At 47.1% G+C, this 17,700-nt stretch overlaps 2 protein-coding genes across 2 annotated transcripts; both read left to right on the top strand.

Annotated features, from left to right (window-relative positions):
* The first annotated feature begins 1,354 nt into the window (after positions 1 to 1,354).
* Positions 1,355 to 5,640, top strand: NR0B2 (nuclear receptor subfamily 0 group B member 2). The gene is made up of 2 exons (XM_006139140.5): positions 1,355 to 2,130; positions 3,458 to 5,640. Exons 1-2 carry the CDS (start codon positions 1,587 to 1,589, stop codon positions 3,736 to 3,738), a joined length of 825 nt encoding a protein of 274 aa, XP_006139202.1. The 5' UTR covers positions 1,355 to 1,586; the 3' UTR covers positions 3,739 to 5,640.
* A 1,769-nt stretch (positions 5,641 to 7,409) lies between these two features.
* GPATCH3 (G-patch domain containing 3) lies at positions 7,410 to 16,722 on the top strand. Its single transcript, XM_025179503.3, has 7 exons — positions 7,410 to 7,806; positions 9,839 to 10,263; positions 11,253 to 11,427; positions 12,659 to 12,718; positions 13,445 to 13,566; positions 15,172 to 15,299; positions 16,125 to 16,722. Exons 1-7 carry the CDS (start codon positions 7,482 to 7,484, stop codon positions 16,336 to 16,338), a joined length of 1,449 nt encoding a protein of 482 aa, XP_025035288.2. The 5' UTR covers positions 7,410 to 7,481; the 3' UTR covers positions 16,339 to 16,722.
* Positions 16,723 to 17,700: the final 978 nt, after the last annotated feature.

The following is a 17,700-nucleotide window of genomic DNA, read 5'->3' as shown; positions in this document are numbered from 1 at the left end:
GAAGCTAGTATTTTCCTAAGACTTTCCATAGTTGGGTGATCTCCACTGGGAACTTCTAGTGACTGAAAGTTCCACTTGGCGCTACACTGGGTTCGTTGATGTTTTCTGCTTCTTTCTAAACATGTAGGCTACGTCTAGACTGGCATGATTTTCCGGAAATGTTTTTAACGGAAAAGTTTTCCGTTAAAAGCATTTTCAGAAAAGAGCATCTAGATTGGCATGGATGCTTTTCCGCAAAAGCACTTTTTGCAGAAAAGCGTCCGTGCCAATCTAGACGCATTTTTCCGCAAAAAAGCCCCGATCGCCATTTTCATGATCGGGGCTTTTTTGTGGAAAACAAATCTGAGCTGTCTATACTGGCCCTTTTGCGCAATACTTTTGCGCAAAAGGACTTTTGCCTGAACGGGAGCAGCATAGTATTTCCGCAAGAAGCACTGATTTCTTACAGTAGGAAGTCAGTGCTTTTGCGGAAATTCAAGCGGCCAGTGTAGACGGCTGGCAAGTTTTTCCGGAAAAGCGGCTGATTTTCCAGAAAAACTGGCCAGTCTAGACACAGCCCTCTTGCCACCTGCTTTCCTCCCACTCATTAACTTGCCTTCCAGACAGCCTGGCTCTTCCTTCCTGCCTGTTCTTTAGAATCAGGCTCCATGATCCTGGAGGGGTAGGGGTTTCAACTAAGTGACTTCTTCCTGCCCTAGAAGTTCCTCTGAGTCACGACACTCCTTGAAGCATGAAGACATAAACATCCATGTATGAACAGTATGATGCATCTAACCTGTCTATAAAACTGATGAAATCTCCTAGGAAACAAGGCAAAAAGTAAAAAGGCCCCATACGTCCGTGTTTCCCCCCTCCCTAAAACACACAAGATACTTGAGGCCCCAGCCTCCATCTGCTGCCCTTTGTAGTTCATTAGGTTTTTTTTTTCTTTATCTGCAACAACAGCAGCCTGTTGTCAACAAGGTTAAACAAACAACCTGCTGATAAAATGACTTCCAGGTTGCTCTTTCCAAGGCCAGAGTTTACAGGCTGTTTTGCTACTGGTCTCTTGCTCCAGACAAGGTCTGTGTGTGTGTGTGAACTCTTTGGCAATGACACCTGTCATATAGCATTGCATGATTACACACCTGGGGCCTTGGTGCCATGGTACGGGCTGGGTTAATGACTTTGTTTATACTGTTGGGTAATCCAGATAAGAAAGCCACTCAATCTGCCATCCCATCCCATCCTCCTGGCCCTAACTGGCACTTTCATTGAGAAAACCTTTATCTGCACCAGTGGAAGCTCCACTTCCCCAGCCAATCAGTACTGAGTTGAGTTGTTTTTCAATGAACGGTGCTTAGTTAAAGAGAGGTCAAGGCTGCTAAGGGGGTGTTTCACTTAGAGTCTTATAAATAGAGCCAGGAATAACAGCCAAAGGTATAAGAGAGGTGACCGACCTGGGAGCAGCAGGCTGCAGTCAGAGAGCTTTGACTGATACAGCAGCCTTTGCAAGGGACCAGGCGTGCTCACAGATCCACCCAGCCAGGTGCACAAGAGTCTCATCCTCCTTGGGACCTGACGGGATCCACTGGCCAGGCTCAGCAATGACTACATGCAGCATGGATCTGGACTATGAGAAATGCCAGTGCCACAGTGAGGAGAACCAAAATGCCATCCTCTACGCCCTCTTGAGCCAGAACCTGAACCACAACTGGGGCAGCCACAGCCCATCCCAGCAGCGCTGCCTGTGCCAGAAGCGTCGCACCGTCAGCCTCCGGACACCTCAGCTCACCTGCCAGGCAGCCTCAGATGTCCTTGTGAAAACAGTCAGCTTCATGAAGAACCTTCCCTCCTTCCAGCTGCTGCCTCGGGGGGACCAGCTGCTGCTTCTGGACAGCTGCTGGGCTCCACTCTTTATTCTGGGGCTGGTTCAGGAGATGGTGACCTTTGAGGTGATGGAAACCCCAGCCCCGAGCATGCTCAAGAGGATCCTTCTCGATGGCCAAAGGAAGAGACAGGAGCCTGAGAGGGCACAGCCCACCTTAGCTGGCGTGAAGAGGCTACAGTGCTGCCTGAACACATTCTGGGGCCTGGACCTGAGCCCTAAGGAGTATGCCTATCTGAAAGGAGCCATTCTCTTTAACCCTGGTGAGTGCCGAACCCTCACACCCCTTTCTGTTGGCAGGGACAGATGGCACGTCACACAAGAGTATCTAGCAATGAATAGCTGTCCATCCATCCAGGGAGCTCAAAGCTCTTACAAGCTAAGGATATTAAATATCGGGTAATTGACTAATTGAACAGTCAATGCATTTTTGCATCAACTGTTCAATTAGTCGATAGGGTGCCTCTGCCTTTGAAGCATAGCAACAGTCGTTGCTTAAATTTGACACTTTACGACTGGGCCTCAACAAAGATGCTAATTATCTTACCCATTACGAAGATAGCTTCCCCAATTATCCCCTCTAATATCATTAGCTCACAGACATTAACCTCCCGCCCTCATCCCCCTTCTGTTCTGAAATGTGATTTGTCCTTTTTATATGTGTTCGCTTTTTTTGATTGTATCCCTTTGGTATATATGGTCATGCCAATTTTCTTCCACAATTTGATCTGAGAAAGTGGGTCTGGCCCATGAAAGCTCATCACCTAATAAACCATCTTGTTAGTCTTTAAAGTGCTACATAGTCCTGTATTTTGTTTCAGCTAGACCAGACTAACACGGCTACATCTCTATTACTAAGCTGGATGTAGTATCCCTATTTTAAAGACAGGCCAACTGAGGCACAGAGCATTTTCAGGGCTAATTTTCAGCTGTGCTGAGCATCTCCAGTTCCCATTGACTTTTGGAATTCAGGCTGTTAGTGACTTGCCCCAGTTGGTCACTTGCTTTAACTCACAAACCTTGGAGTCAACTGGGCTGATAGGGGTGGCTTATTAGTTTTGCAGTCTCTCAAACCCTAACCAGGGTTGATTCAGTTCTTCCTCTTTTTGAAGCAAATAAACTAAGTCCTATATAGTTTATTGTGATGGAAGGGACTATTTTAATCAAATTTTAAAATTGCGGTCTTGCATACCCTTCAGCAAAAAGAGGATCTCAGAGCATGTTTTGCTAGAGCTGCATTTTGCCCGAGCTGTATTGGTCAATATTTTTCCTCCCTTGATGTGTTACACACTAATAATGAACTGCTGCTCTCCACCTCAGACGTGGCTACGTTTCAGAGATGCTGCATATCTATAGCTAGTACTTTGGGATCCTCATATACTATGAAATGTAAGGAAACATGTTTATTTATCTGCCTGTGCCGGTGTGCAGGCAGTAGAAAGAAATCAAATTTGATTGTGAATCACTAGCAATAGCGGTGAACAAGCCTTCAGCAGAGGCACATGCAGGATAAGAGCCTGGGCCTGGGGCATAGCTTGGGAAGCAGAGGCTAATTTTCATTTGTATTTCCTGTTGTTTCTCTTTCCATAGATGTCCCAGGTCTCAGAGCCTCTCTGTACATCGAGAGCCTCCAACGGGAAGCACAGCGAGCGCTCCGAGAAGTCCTAGTGCCCCTGCACCCAGAAGACCAGGGCCGCTTTGCCCGCATCTTGCTGATTGCCTCCACCTTGAGATCCATTCCTCCTGCACTTATCACAGACCTCTTCTTTCGACCCATCATTGGCAATGCAGACATTATTGAGGTGATCACAGAAATGCTGTATGAAATAACCAGCCGGCGACTGACTCTTTCGTCACACACAGCCTCTTGAGAGATCACATTCAGGGCCACCCTCACATGCGCCTCCTGAGCACTGAGTTGAGTTTCAAGGGACAATAACATTAATATGATGTGGGGATTTGGTGGGAAAGATACTGTGGACTTTCAAACACACCTGGTTTTGTGTGTGTATTTCACTTGGGCTCAGGCAACAGCTTCAGCAGTTGAAAAGTGCAGCTAAGCCACATTCGAGAACATAGCTCTTATTTATTCAGCCCCTGTACAAACTGAACTCATAAAGCCAAATCATTTCTGAAGTGTGTGTGATTTTACTATTTCACTGCACAGTAAAGTAGAAAAAAAAGCATGGCCAATGTCCTTGAAACAGTCCTTGCAAAATAAACCTCTGGGCTGACATTTTCCCTAGGAAATATGCAGATCAGAGAAGCACTTCTTTGAGAAAGGAGGAGATTGAAGCCAGGGCTTTGTACAGAATGGAGTTTCCCAGTTTTACATGATAAAATTTCCAGAGAAAGACTCTGTTACATACACACACACACTCACAATCTGATTTTTAGATGGGCTCAGCACTCAGTCAGCCTTTTAGATGTTGCTCAGCACCTCTGAAAACAGGCCTGCAATAAATGATGGCTGTGTCTACACTGGCAAGTTATTCCGGAAAATCAGCCGCTTGAATTTCCGGAAAAGCACTGACGATCTAATGTAAAATCATCAGTGCTTTTCCGGAAAAACTATGCTGCTCCTGTTCGAGCAAAAGTCTTTTTCCGGAAAACAGTTCCGGAAAAGGGCCAGTGTAGACAGCACAGTAGTGTTTTCCGCAAAAAAGCCCCGATCGCGAAAATGACGATCGGGGCTTTTTTGTGGAAAAGCGCATCTAGATTGGCCACGGACGCTTTTCCGGAAAAAGTGCTTTTCCGGAAAAGCGTCCTGCCAATCTAGACACTTTTCCGCAAAAACTTTTAACGGAAAACTTTTCCGTTAAAAGCATTTTCGGAAATTCATGCCAGTGTAGACGTAGCCAAAGTGTTGGATTAGAGCTCCATATTTTGTGATTCAGGGTCAAATCCCAACCCCACTGAAGTCTATGGTAGTTCTGCCATTGATTTCACCCTCACAGACTATTCATACATCGGGGCCTAGTTCTGCAATCTTTAGTCACGCTGACCAGTACTTGACTTGAATGGAATTAAGGATGCCAGATAGTTTAAAAAAAAATACCGAACATGGTAGGAAACATTTGGTTGAGCAAAAAAAACCCGGACACCTGGCAACCCTAAACAGAATCACTCATACAATGCTACCTAGTGCTGTGGAATCGGGCTTTTACATAGTACCTGCATGTCTGTGTTGCATGACCAGGTTATTAAGTGTCCTGGAGTCTTAAGGAAGTAGCCATTACACATCTATCCCTGTTTCAAACACTGACAGGCAAGGGCTGCACAATATTAAAGCTAAAAGAGTTCACAGAAACCCACGTTTTGCCTCCCTGACTCAAACTAAGTAGGCCTGGAGAAGAAAATGGGAGTATTCTGATTAGTGTTCTTTATGTTTGTACCACTGCTGTTAGGGTGGCAGAATCTACTACCCTTTGTTAAAGTGGCTAAATAAGGCTGCATTTTAGTGCTATTAAGAACAGGTAGGACTGATGAGCTTAAGTCCATTTGTGTAATGGTGAGTGATATTTCCGAGGTGGTACATGCCATAAAGGAGGAGCTATGTCAGTGGCTATACAGTCCATTCTTCAGCTGGGCATCTGCTTCCCAGACTACTTGATGGTTGCTCCTGCTCCCATTGTAGGTGCTGATCTATATAAAGAAAACAGCCTTTGCACAGAGTTCAGACATAAGTATTTGTGAGTGGATGTTAGTCTGTGATCTGTATATAAAATGCAGTAAATTATTTTTTTAAATAAAATGTTTTACATTTTGGAAAATGTTGGTTCTGTTTTGGAAGGTTTTTTTTGGTGTGTGTTACATTTTATTGAAACTTAGAAAAACCTGCCACAGGTCACATAATCCAAACATTCAAATGGAATGAGGCGCAGTCCCCAGAAAATCCCCATAGGAATGCATTCTATCTTAAACTGCAAAGCAAAATCAGTGTTGCACTTAAACGTTGTTGGGGAAAGGTATCTGATTAATAGCGGTGGAGACCGAACAGGAAAATTACAGGCTGAAAAATTGCGACATTCCTCTGCGGTGCTTCTCGTCACCAGTCATACATCAATCCCATCCTGAAGGCACTGGGCCAAATTCAGGAGTGATGTGCAGTGTTCCCGCTAATCTTTTCCATTCACACATGGAATACATTTTGTTATGTGAATGAAAGCATGTGTGCATGTGCACCACCAATAGAAACACATGCTTCCAGCTGTGGGTGCTCTGCTAATCAGCTGGGCAGCATCTGAATCTCTCCTGGACAGCTGTCAAAGCCCTCATCTTAGTGTAAAGATGAGCTCATCTTAGCACTCATCTTAGCCCTGGTGTTCATAGAATCATAGAACCATAGAACTGGAAGAGACCGCAGAAGGTCATCAAGTCCAGCCCCCTGCTCTAGGCAGGACCAATTCCAACTAAATCAACTCGGCCAGGGCTTTGTCTAAGGGTGTTGTGTAAAGTCTCCAATACTCACTTAGGGTGTCTACACTAGAAATGATATAGTGGTGCAGTTGTAACACTGTAGACTCCCTCAGGTCTGGTCTACACTTAAAACTTGTCAGCCTAGCTAGATTGCACATAATACTGCCACACCCAAGCTTTCAAAAATCATAAGGCATGATCCCAAAATCATGAAATGAGCTTAAATACAACATTTTAAAATAATCCATTTGGTTTCTTTTTATTTCCTTTTAGTCTTTTTTCCCATTGAATCATAGAACCATAGAGATGGAAGAGACCTCAGAAGGTCAAGTCCAGCCCCCTGCTCTAGACAGGACCAATCCCAACTAAATCAACCTGGCCAGGGCTTTGTCAAGCCGAGACTTAAACACCTCTAGGGATGGAGACTCCACTACTTCCCTAGGTAACCCATTCCAGTGCTTCACCAGTCTCTTTAACTTTTTAAAGTTTTAGGGTTGCGTAGCAGTCACAATATCAAGCTTTTTGTCTTCAACCAGGAGGGTTAGTTGCTCTGTGCCTCACATGACTCCAGAAGTTGGGGGCTTTTAAGACAAAGCACCAGTTACCATGAGTCATAGAATCATAGAATAATAGGACTGGAAGGGACCTCGAGAGGTCATCGAGTCCAGCCCCCTCGCCCTCAAGGCAGGACCAAGCTCCGTCTACACCATCCCTGACAGATGTCTATCTAACCTGTTCTTAAATATCTCCAGCGAGGGAGATTCCACCACCTCCCTTGGCAATTTATTCCAATATTTGACCAATGTGACAAAACTCATGCACACTAGGGCACACGTGCAAATCCCAAAATCATGTTCCAGGCCCTGGGGCTCCCTTGAGCATGTGCTGGGCGGGGTCAGCTTTCTATTTGGCCCATGTCCTGGCACCGGGCAACACTTGGGCACATGCTAAAGGGAGGGCGGGATCATGCCCCTGAGCAATAGGTGACCTCTCACTGTGGTGCCAAAGGGTACCCAGCTGGGCCTTTTGTGACATCATCATTGTGCGCCGCAGGAATCCCTCCCTCCCGCTCTGCCTCCGCGCACTAAACTGACGTTGCCCATTTTATTGACGCCGCCACTCGATCTCGCGAGAGGCAGCTCTGGGGCGACGCGCTCCGTGTCGCTCACGTGACCGCGTCCCGGGGGGGTCCAAGATGGCGTCGCCCGAGCCTGGCCAGGCCCCTGCCTGCTACTGCCTGGTGAGCCGCATCCCGGCCGCGCTCCGCTCCGCCCAGCTCCGCGCCTACTTCAGCCAGTTCGCCGAGGCCGGCGGCTTCCTCTGCTTCCACTACCGGCACCGGCCCGAGCGCAGCGGCCCCGCGGGGGGCCCGGCCTCCTGCTGCGGCCTGGTGGCGGTGCGGCCCGGCCAGGCCCAGCGGCTCATCCGCATGTACTCGGGCAAGCGCTGGCTGGACGCCCAGGGCGACGCGCTGCCTGGCCGCTGCGTGATCCGCAGGGTCCGAGTCTCCCCGGAAGCAGGTACGGGCGGCCGCAGAGCGGGGAGCGGGTGGCTCTTTGGGGGCGGTATGGGCAGGGGGCAGGCCTGTGACAAAGGCGGATTTCCCTAAATAGAAGAACTAGAGGACACCAAATGAAATTAATGGGGAGCAGGTTTAAAACTAATAAAAGAAAGTTCTTCACACAGCGCGTAGTCAACCTGTGGAACTCCTTGCCAGAGGAGGCTGTGAAGGCTAGGACTATGATAGAGTTTAAAGAGAAGCTAGATAATTTCATGGAGGTTAGGTCCATAAAAGGCTATTAGCCAGGGGATAAAATGGTGTCCTTGGCCTCTGTTTGTCAGAGGCTGGAGAGGGATGGCAGGAGACAAATCGCTTGATCATTGTCTTCGGTCCACCCTCTCTGGGGCACCTGGTGCTGGCCACTGTCGGCAGACAGGATACTGGGCTAGATGGACCTTTGGTCTGACCCAGTACAGCCGTTCTTATGTTCTAAGTTGGCCACTCGCCTTGGGCGCATCATAATCAGGGGCGCAAAGATGCACTAAGTAAAAATAATAAGCTGCAAAGTAAAGAGCGTGCCGTGTGCTAACCTAAGGAGAGGGGGGTATGCAATTAATATTTTGCCCTGGGAACAAACATAGCTAGTTATGAGGCTGGGAGGGAGGGCTTGGTGGTGGCTGCAGGGGAGAGCCTGTTAGGGAGCGGTTCTTACTCTGGGTAGAGTCCATACAAAATTGGTACCCACGTCCCTATCTGCAAAAAACTAGTTACAGCTGTTTGCCTCTACATATGTAGGTACATGGATTTGCAGGACTATACTGATGGGAGAGGAATCTTCTCCCATTTCCCACCAGCCCAGGAAAGTGGTTTGCCTCCTAGGCTTGTAGGAGCCTGGGTGGATTAGAGGTGGTGGGGGAATTTTTATGCAGCTCGCCGATTCTCTCCTCTGAATGGCTAATGGTCTTCCTTGTGAGGCTGACTGTTGAGGATGGAAGGCTGATATTCACAGCAAAGATACCAGAGGGAAGTAAAAAGGGTAGAAGAATGATAGAGGGGTTGCTGAGCTGCAATTACAAAACTCATCCATCCTCCAAAAGCAAAAAAAAAGTAGCCTGGACATACCCGAAAATTAGCGTCTATAACCCACGGGTTGTACACGTTTTTACATACACCCCATAGGGTATACACATTTATTTTTACTCTCAAGCCTGCGCTGTGCTCTCCATTCCCGCCTGGCTGCGGCTGCGCAGGGCCTGAGAGCGAGTGTGGTTCCTCTCCCGCACGCCGGCCAGTGCGCCTGTGCTGTGCTCTCTATTCCCCCACCCGGAGGAGGGTGGGTTGCACCTGGCTGTAGCTGCGTGGGGCCTACGGGTGACTGGCTCCCCTCCCGCAGGCTGGCCAGCGCGCCTGCACTGTGCTCTCCATTCCCCCCCCACTGGCAGCTGGTATGTGCAATCATCGGGAATTAGCATATAGAATCCGTGGGTTATACTTGTCCACGGGTTATCTAAGACTTTTTCTACACCATCAGGAAAATCTGCGGGTTATACTCCACTGCGGGTTATATACGTTAATTCACGGTAACTTTAAGTGTGTTTCTAGGAATACGCTTCAAATTTATGAGCGAATACAAATGACATTGTTCTGGGGACACAGTATGAAAGCTCACCTGGCGCAGAGCTCTGAACAATAGATACCTGATGTAATTGGACTTGGCAATTCACAAAAGCAATTGATCCCCTCAAAGTATGAGATCCTGATTATGCCTTGAGTAGCTGAATGCCAGAAACAAGTCTGTTGTGCCTGCTGCATAAAACAGTGCTATCTTGCTATTGGTATAAGCGTATAAAAACTTGAAAGAAATGGCTGTTCACATTTTTTTTAGTCAACATACTACTTTCATAGCTTAATTCTCAGACTGCAACAGCACCCTGCCTTATATCATACTAAAAACTTGCATTGCAGGTTCCCTTTCTTGGTCTGTCTCAGAGGGCTGGTAAAACTGCACTCTTCATCTGTGATTGTCTTAATCCACTCTCTATTTCTTTTAGATGTGAACATGTTCCAGTATAAAACTAAAAAGGAACTTTATAAGACACAGAGTGAAACCTTTACCGAGGCAGACTTAAAGTGGTTGCCTGAACTGAACCCCCCTGTGTTCATGCCCCAGGGGAATGTGGGAACCCCTGTGAGAGTCTTCCTGGAGCTGATCAAGGCCTGCAGACTGCCTCCCCCAATTATTAAGAAACTGCAGCTACGGTTCCCCAAGACAGGATCCTCTCGCAGGTACGGGAATGTGCCCTTTAATTACCAGGACACTGAGACTGTTGAACAAGAAGAGCTGGTTTATACAGACACGGGAGAGGAGATCACAATGGAAAAGGGAACCCTGGCAAGAACTGGGTCTCAAACTAGCGATGAGGAAGACAGGGAAGGACCAAGGGAGGAAGAAGCAGAAGAGTCTCACTCAGATGATGTAAGTGGTTTTCTCCTGTCAAATTGCAGGACCAGTGCTGCGCTGCTTGTGTGTGTGTGGTGGTGGGTTGTTTTTTTTTGGAGGGGAGGGTGACGGTACAGCCCAAAACTGCGTACCATCACCTATTTTCCCAGCACACAGAAAAAGAATGGCATTTTCCCCATGTGTACCAGTGCCTGTTTTCCTGGGGCGGCTCAACTTCTGACAAAAGGCTGCTTGGGACATGCAGTGTTTTTTGGGGTGTGTGGGTGTGTTTTTTTGGAAGGGGGGAGGGGGGCTCCTAGTGTGGCGTTTTGGGCTTTAAAGGGGCTGGGACTGCATTTTTGGCTCCCAAAACAGTTTTTTTTTTCCCTTTCTTTTTCTCAACAACTCTGCCCCGGAGTACTGGCACCTTTTTTCTTACAAAAAAAGCACTGTGCAGGACTAACTATATAATTGCGAACAGCATGGAGGGGATGTTGCTGCTTTCTTGGGAGCTGATATCTACCCGTGTACCACGTAACAGCACCATACAGCCAGTATTTTGTATTTGAGAACTGACTCTACTCTTAGCTTTGAAGTGCTATCTATGATTCTATGAACTTTGTTTTTTCACCAAAACTGGTTCTCTTTGGTAAGCTGCTGATGTGGTAGGCAGTGTGTTCTTTCTGATGGGTTTGTCATGGAATCCTGAACATAGGAGCAGGAAGCTGCAACTTTTAAATACCCACCTCTGCTTTGACGAACTTGCATGTGGCAAGTTATGGTGCTTTGCTTCCATTTCCTTACTCGTAAAACGATTCTTGCATGGGAATGGGTGAGAGGGGATGTGAGAATTAAACTTTCACCAGCTGTCCTGGTAATTGAATCTGAAATACATTTTAGTCAGTGCATTCTATCTCTTCTGTGGGGCAACTGTAATGTGGGGGGCAGGACGGAATGATGGGAGACTGGGTCTCACCAAGTGCCATTGCTTCATTGAGATCAGCTTTTCCCTTGCTCCTTTGCAGGATGATGATAGGTGTGAAGAGTGGGAGCGCCATGAGGCTCTGCATGAGGATGTAACCAGCCAGGAGCGCACAAAGGAGCGGCTGTATGAAGAGGAGATTGAGCTGAAGTGGGAGAAGGGAGGTTCTGGGCTGGTCTTCTACACAGATGCTCAGTACTGGCAGGAAGAGCAAGGAGGTAATATTGCTCATGACTTCTTGTGAGGGAGGTTTGTCTTGTGCAGTGTTATCAAAATGTGAACATCTTTTACCACGGGCTCAGTTGTACGAACCTTCACCAGCTGTCTGATAATCCAGTGCTCTGTGGAAGGCTTTGATCGCAAATTGTACCAGTAAGTCTGGAGAAGCTGTGGGTATGTTTTGTAGAAATCAAGTTAGACAAACTTCAAAACCGATTGGAAAGAAGTTGCAGTTTGTAGGAAGGGTCCTTTCTTATATCTAGTTGGTCATCTACATGGTCAACAACTGGTCCACAGTGCCTCACATGGAAGATGATGTGCTCCTAAGGAGTTTATAGGAGCCAGACCCTCAAAGTACCTTCAAGTCCTGAGGCTTTTGAATACTTTTAGAAAGCTTACTGCCATGGTGTGGATGCACCTGGAGACCGTCTCCAACATGAGCAAAAAGCAATGCAGGTTTCCTCCCCTCCAACGTGCTCCTGGAGCTGGAGAGCTACTGCAAGGGATGAGAGGGTGACCTGTCTTCAATGTCCATTCAGAATTCTTGGTCTGAGAACTAGCACTCTTATTGGAATTGGTGGCTGAAGTTTTTTGGAGGTGAACATGCGTCCCTAGGCACTGCAGCTGTGAGCTAATTCTGGTTTCATAAACTACTGACTAAGCACTAGGGAATAATGAGATTTGAGGCTCAGTTTTCAAAAATGGGCCCAACAGGTATCATACCAAATAGCTAGTGGTGAGTGCTGTAACATCTCTGTGGATACCAACACTGCACCGCTGTCTGGGACACTTAACCATCAGACACCCTGAATCTGGGGGCTGGATTTGATTCTGTGCTGAAGATGAGGCTCAGAATGCCCATCAGCAGCATGCCCTTTCTGCAGACCCCCCTACCCCACCCCAAATGTCCGATAACACTGACGAGAGAAAAACTTTGGCGCTTACACAGAGCTGATCCTCAAGTCAGGTCTGAAGAAGCTCTAGTGACCAGAACAAGGGTTCTATGTAAACTCCAAAACTTCTCTTGCCCACAGAAGTGAGGGCAATAAACAATATTACCTCACCCACCTTGTAGCCCTCTTGATCTGCCAATCAGTCACAACAGCACTGCTTATGGCTATTAACACACTTACCCTGCTGTGCTGGCAGGTGGGCTGTGCCCTGGACAGAAAAGCTGCGCCCATGACACAGATCTTTTATCTAATTCCATGAACCGTTTTCTCTCAACAGACTTTGACGAGCAGACGGCAGATGACTGGGATGTGGACATGAGCATCTACTACGACAAAGGTATCGGTGCTGAAATGGGCCATCGCCTGCAGGGACAGGCGGTGGCAGCCCAGCAGCTGGAGTCATTGCACTCCCCTTGGGGCTGCTTTTCAAGGAGATATGTTCACATGTCTAGAGTCTCTAGAACCAGGAGTGTGACGAAGCATGGCCGCTTCTCCACCGGGCTCCTGTAGGGTCCCAAGGGATATGACTGCTAAGTGGAGTTGAGAGCTCTAGTGAGTTCAAATAGGCAGGGATCTTTGAACAGTTCAGGACTGAAAAGTCTGGTCCCTAGAAGATGGGATGCTAAACCTTCCCAGGATAAGCACCAGCGAATATTAAAAGAAGAAATTTTAAAACTCTGAGCATAGTTGGCCACTTAGCAAGATGTTCTGCTTGGGACTGCCAGACTAGTGAACCAGCTTTACCCTGTTCTCCTCAGTCTTGGTTTCTGCACTATAGAATGAAGCTGTTGGATTTCCAGCATTGCAAGCGAATGCTCCAACTTCACACAAATGAGCTGGTCTCTGAAACTAATGAAATGTCCTTGTTCAAATCTGGCTTCTCTTAAATCCTAGTTGGAGTCAGGAACCTTCCTCTCAATGTGCTGCCAGGTTGCTCGCCTTAAGCTAATTACACGAGAAATAACAGGAATGTTGCTCCAACTATTTTGGCCTGACTTGGCAAAGGAAGCTCCTAGCAGCTCTTCTCTCCTCCCTTCCTTATTTTTCTCTTGTTCCTCCTCAGATGGCGGCGATAAAGATGCCCGTGACGCTATACAGATGCGCTTGGAGCAGAGACTCCGGGATGGCTTGGAGGATGGGTCTGTTTCAGGGCACCAGATTGGGACCTTTGAGAAATACACCAAGGTAAGACTGTGGCGGAGCCTGGACGACCCTGCCTGGACAATCAATGGTGATGTCTGTCTTACTATGGTGCAGATCTCTAAAAAGCAAAACCTAGGCCTGTCGCAAGTCTGGTGCATATAGCACGCAGGCAAGGTCAAGGGAGAAGCTTTGAGAGGGAGGAATGTTTTGCATAACAATGCAGACTAAGCAGTACAGTGAGACCACGTCAGATACTTGGCTATCAACCTTGTACTGGTACTTCTGTTTCTGATGTGCAAAAATTAACTATGCATGTAGTTTTAGGCAACCTCCTGAGTAGCAGGATATACCCCAAATAGGGGCATTGGGCATTTTAAGTACAGCCGCTCCCCAAGTTACAAACCAACACTTGGTCCGTAACTCGAAGTGTTCATAACTCAGATCTCATAGTTACATGGTGACCATGCTGTTCATAAGCGCGGACTGCCGTTTGTAACTCGGATCCGCATTTATGACCGCTTTGGTTGTAAGTGCGGATGGTCGTAAGTGGAGGTGGCCATAAGTCGGGGAGTGGCTGTATCTTACACAATATGTAATCAATTGGTAAATATTATTAGAACGACCAAATTTTGCTTTGCTATAAAATGGGCTTAGTAAGAGGAATCGATGGGAGGGAATGGGCAGGATTGACCCATAGGTCCTGCTACGTGTAATAAGAAGTAAATAGGCCCTTCACACTGCTGACCCAGTGCACGGCGTTCCAACACGTGGGAATCAAAGGAACCACTTCCTCCTGCCTGGTACTGTAGGTAGCATACAGGTGAAGTGTAAGTGACCTAGGCTTTATTATTGTATTATAGTAGATCTTCTGTTAATTGCTTTTGCATTGCTTTGTGCTATATTAATTGCTTTAGAATTTATAGTATTTAAGGTTTAAATTGTATAGTAATTGCTTTTAAGGCTTGTTAAAGCTTGCAGTAAATAAGTGGTTCAGTCTCTCTGGAGTGTTCTGGTTTCCCTTGGATCTAAAATAAATCAAACCACAGGACACACTAGAAAATAGGCTGCTTGTGGTATCTGGGTTGGAGGCAAATGAGAGTTGGCCTGTGGAGGCTTGAAACAACAGAGAAATGCAGGACTTGGCCGAACTAGCAAACTATCTTTCTCTTGGGGGGGGGGGGAATTGCTTTCCAAAGGTACTTCTGAATCTCCATAAAAGTGAAGGTATCATGGAGCTGGGTTTTAGGTAGTAGCCTAGTGGGCAGGTTGGAGGCTTTAGAAATGCATCTAACAACTGCAAAAAGCATGAAGCCCTGATCCCTTAATCTTCAGGGGGTAGCCGAGTTCGTCTACACGAAAAAACAAATGGTCTGGTAGCACTTTATAGACGAACAAAACATGTCGATGGGATCATGAGCTTTCGTGGGCATAAACCACTTCAGATGACTGGAGTCTGAGTTTAAAACTCCAGTCATCCGAAGAAGTGGGCTGTGCCCACGAAAGCTCACGATCCCATCAACATGTTTTGTTAGTCTATAAAGTGCTAGTTGATTCCTTAATGTGACACTGTCCTCTGTGGGTAATAACTTGGCCCACTCACTCCCAGGATTGATGCTGGTTTACATGCAAGGATTTCTTCTCTTCCAGGGCATTGGCAGGAAGGTGATGGAGAGGCAGGGCTGGATGGAGGGACTGGGTCTAGGGAGCAGCAACTCTGGAATGGCTGAAGCATTGGACAGCGATGGTCAGCATCCCAGATGCAAGAGAGGATTGGGGTAAGTGCAGCAAACCCCTGGTGTCTTCAGCTTGTGGCCAATGCCACTTGAAGGCTCCATACATGAAGAGGAAATATAGTAGGTAACTGACAACTAAAGGTGTGTACCTGAGGAGTTGAACTGGAGGGAATGTCCGGGGCTGTGAGGCAGCCTCTACAGGTAGGCTTGATGTGAGTATTAGAGCCACCTTGTGCCATCTAGATGTGAATAGAACATGCTCCTGGCTGTGCAGCTCAAGTAAGATCAAACCAGTCCTCCGTTTTCGTCCCTCTCTTTTCTGCTTCAGCAGTCCTCCAAGACATGTAATGGTCCCGTCAAAGCTTAAGAAGCTGTGTTGCTCCCTTTATAGGGGAGCTTGAAACCAACATGGCTCGTAACAGTGGTGATGGGGCGTGCATAGTTTTGGGAGCTGAAGTGCTGCACAGCCAGCAGGATGATACCTACAGTACCTTTTTGGCAGATCCAGGGCGATCCGTGTACAGATGCTATGTGAAGACCCAGAGAGCACCATAAACTATCTGTCTCAGCTTTGAGTTTGAAGCAGTTCAGGCATAAGCTTGAGCTGGCTGAGTCTGCGCTTTCAGCGCTCCTTGCATCTGAGGGTCTTCAAATGCTTTACACACATGCCTCCTAATGGCCTGCAAGAGGGGTATCTGTTCCTTTTGGAGCCATGCGAGTGGCACTAGCCCTAGAGGTCCTGGTCCTCATGCTCCAACGTGAGCCTCTTCCTTTTATTAGCATTTGGTAAATACAAGCTAGAGTAGAGGGATTTCTCTGGTCCGCCAGTAATGCACCAAACCCTGCTCTCTGCCCACTCCTCCACAGGTACCACGGAGAGAAGCTGCAGACTTTCAGCAAGCCAAAAAAGCGTCGCCGGGACGGCCCACTCCTCATCTCCACAGTCTACGATGAGCCCCAACCCGTGGACAGAGGGGACCAGCTGCTTCGGCGCCAGCTGCCCATTGCCATGAAGTACAGACAGGACGTGACGTTTATCCGAGCGACTCCGAGTGCTTACCAGAGCCCCAGTGCCTCATGAGTTGCTGCTGACCAGAGACTTTGGGAATCATTCACTAGAGCATTAGCAGAACCCTTGTACTGGAACAGCCTCTTCCATGCTGCTTTGTTACTGGAGGTGGACTTCTGCTGTCTGATACGAAATAAAATGTTAATTTATTTTTCTGGAAGAAAAACCAGACTCTGTGGCATTAAAACAAAGTCTTGTGTAATTGCCACATTATGGGGGGTGTCCCAGTATCTTCTCAAGTATCTTCACCACTAGATGAGGTCTTTAGAGTTTGTTTGGTAGGAGGAAGGTTAAGCTTCTCATGAGTGTTAACACTAATACTTCAGAGGGGTAGCAGAGTTAGTCACTACAGGAAAAACTTAAACAACACATACTATTTGTTTTTTAAGTTTAACACTAATACCGTAAGTAAGGAGGCTGTATGAAGCAGCCAGGGGTTTGTTTAGGCTCCGGCAGTGAGATGCTTGCAGACCTTTCCTCTGAAAACATCTGCAAGCAGACTTGAGGGCATCTCTCTCATTTCTTCCTGAGAAAACTGTCTTCGGAAGAAGCAGCTTGTGCCCATAGTTCATGACATCTATAGATTTCTTGGTTGGTCCTATAGAATCTTAACACCAACAGTCTAAGTTTTTCTAGAAAACTTGTTACTGACCCAGAGCATTATCAGTCTAGGAAATTTACACTGCACACCAGTAATAACTTTATCTTCAGCACAGGTCACCAAAAAGTTCATTTTGTCCCAGTAAGCTAAGACTTCTCTAGGAAAAATGGGACTACTTGTAGAATCATAGCACACTAGAACTGGAAGGGACCTTGAGAGACCTTCAAGTCTAGTACCCTGCCCTCATGGCAAGACCAAGCACCACCTAGATTATCCCTGACAGGTGTCTGTCTAATCTGTTCTTAAATATCTCCAGTGATGGAGATTTCACAACCTCCCTGGGCAATTTATTCCAGTGTTTAACCACCCTGATACATAGGCAGTTTTTCCTAATGTCCAACCTGAATCTCCTTTGCTGCAGTTTAAGCCCCTTGCTTCTTGTCCTACTATCAGAGGACAAGGAGAACAATTCCTCTCCTCCCTGTGTGTTTGTTTTCCACTGAAAGATGTCCTGCCTTCTCCTTCATGGCTTTATGCTGCAGCATTGCCAGCTAATTAGCACTAGCACCTGCCCAGGAAGGCTGCATCTGAACTAGCCAGTCTTTGCTTGTGAGTAGACTAGGGCTACAAGGGGAGAGGAAGGCAGAGTTCAGCTTTCTAGTCTTTTAGTTGTAATTTGCTAAATACAGAACTCATGCTATCTCATTCCTGGCCTCCCCTATCTGGGAGCTAGTTTAGCACAGGCTCCAGCTATTGTTCCACAAATCTCATGA

This window comes from Pelodiscus sinensis, chromosome 26 (genome assembly GCF_052426305.1).
Source record: "Pelodiscus sinensis isolate ZL-2025 chromosome 26, ASM5242630v1, whole genome shotgun sequence".
NCBI lineage: Eukaryota > Metazoa > Chordata > Testudines > Trionychidae > Pelodiscus > Pelodiscus sinensis.
Note: the sequence above shows the minus strand (reverse complement) of the source record. Positions and strands in the feature narration are given on the sequence as shown.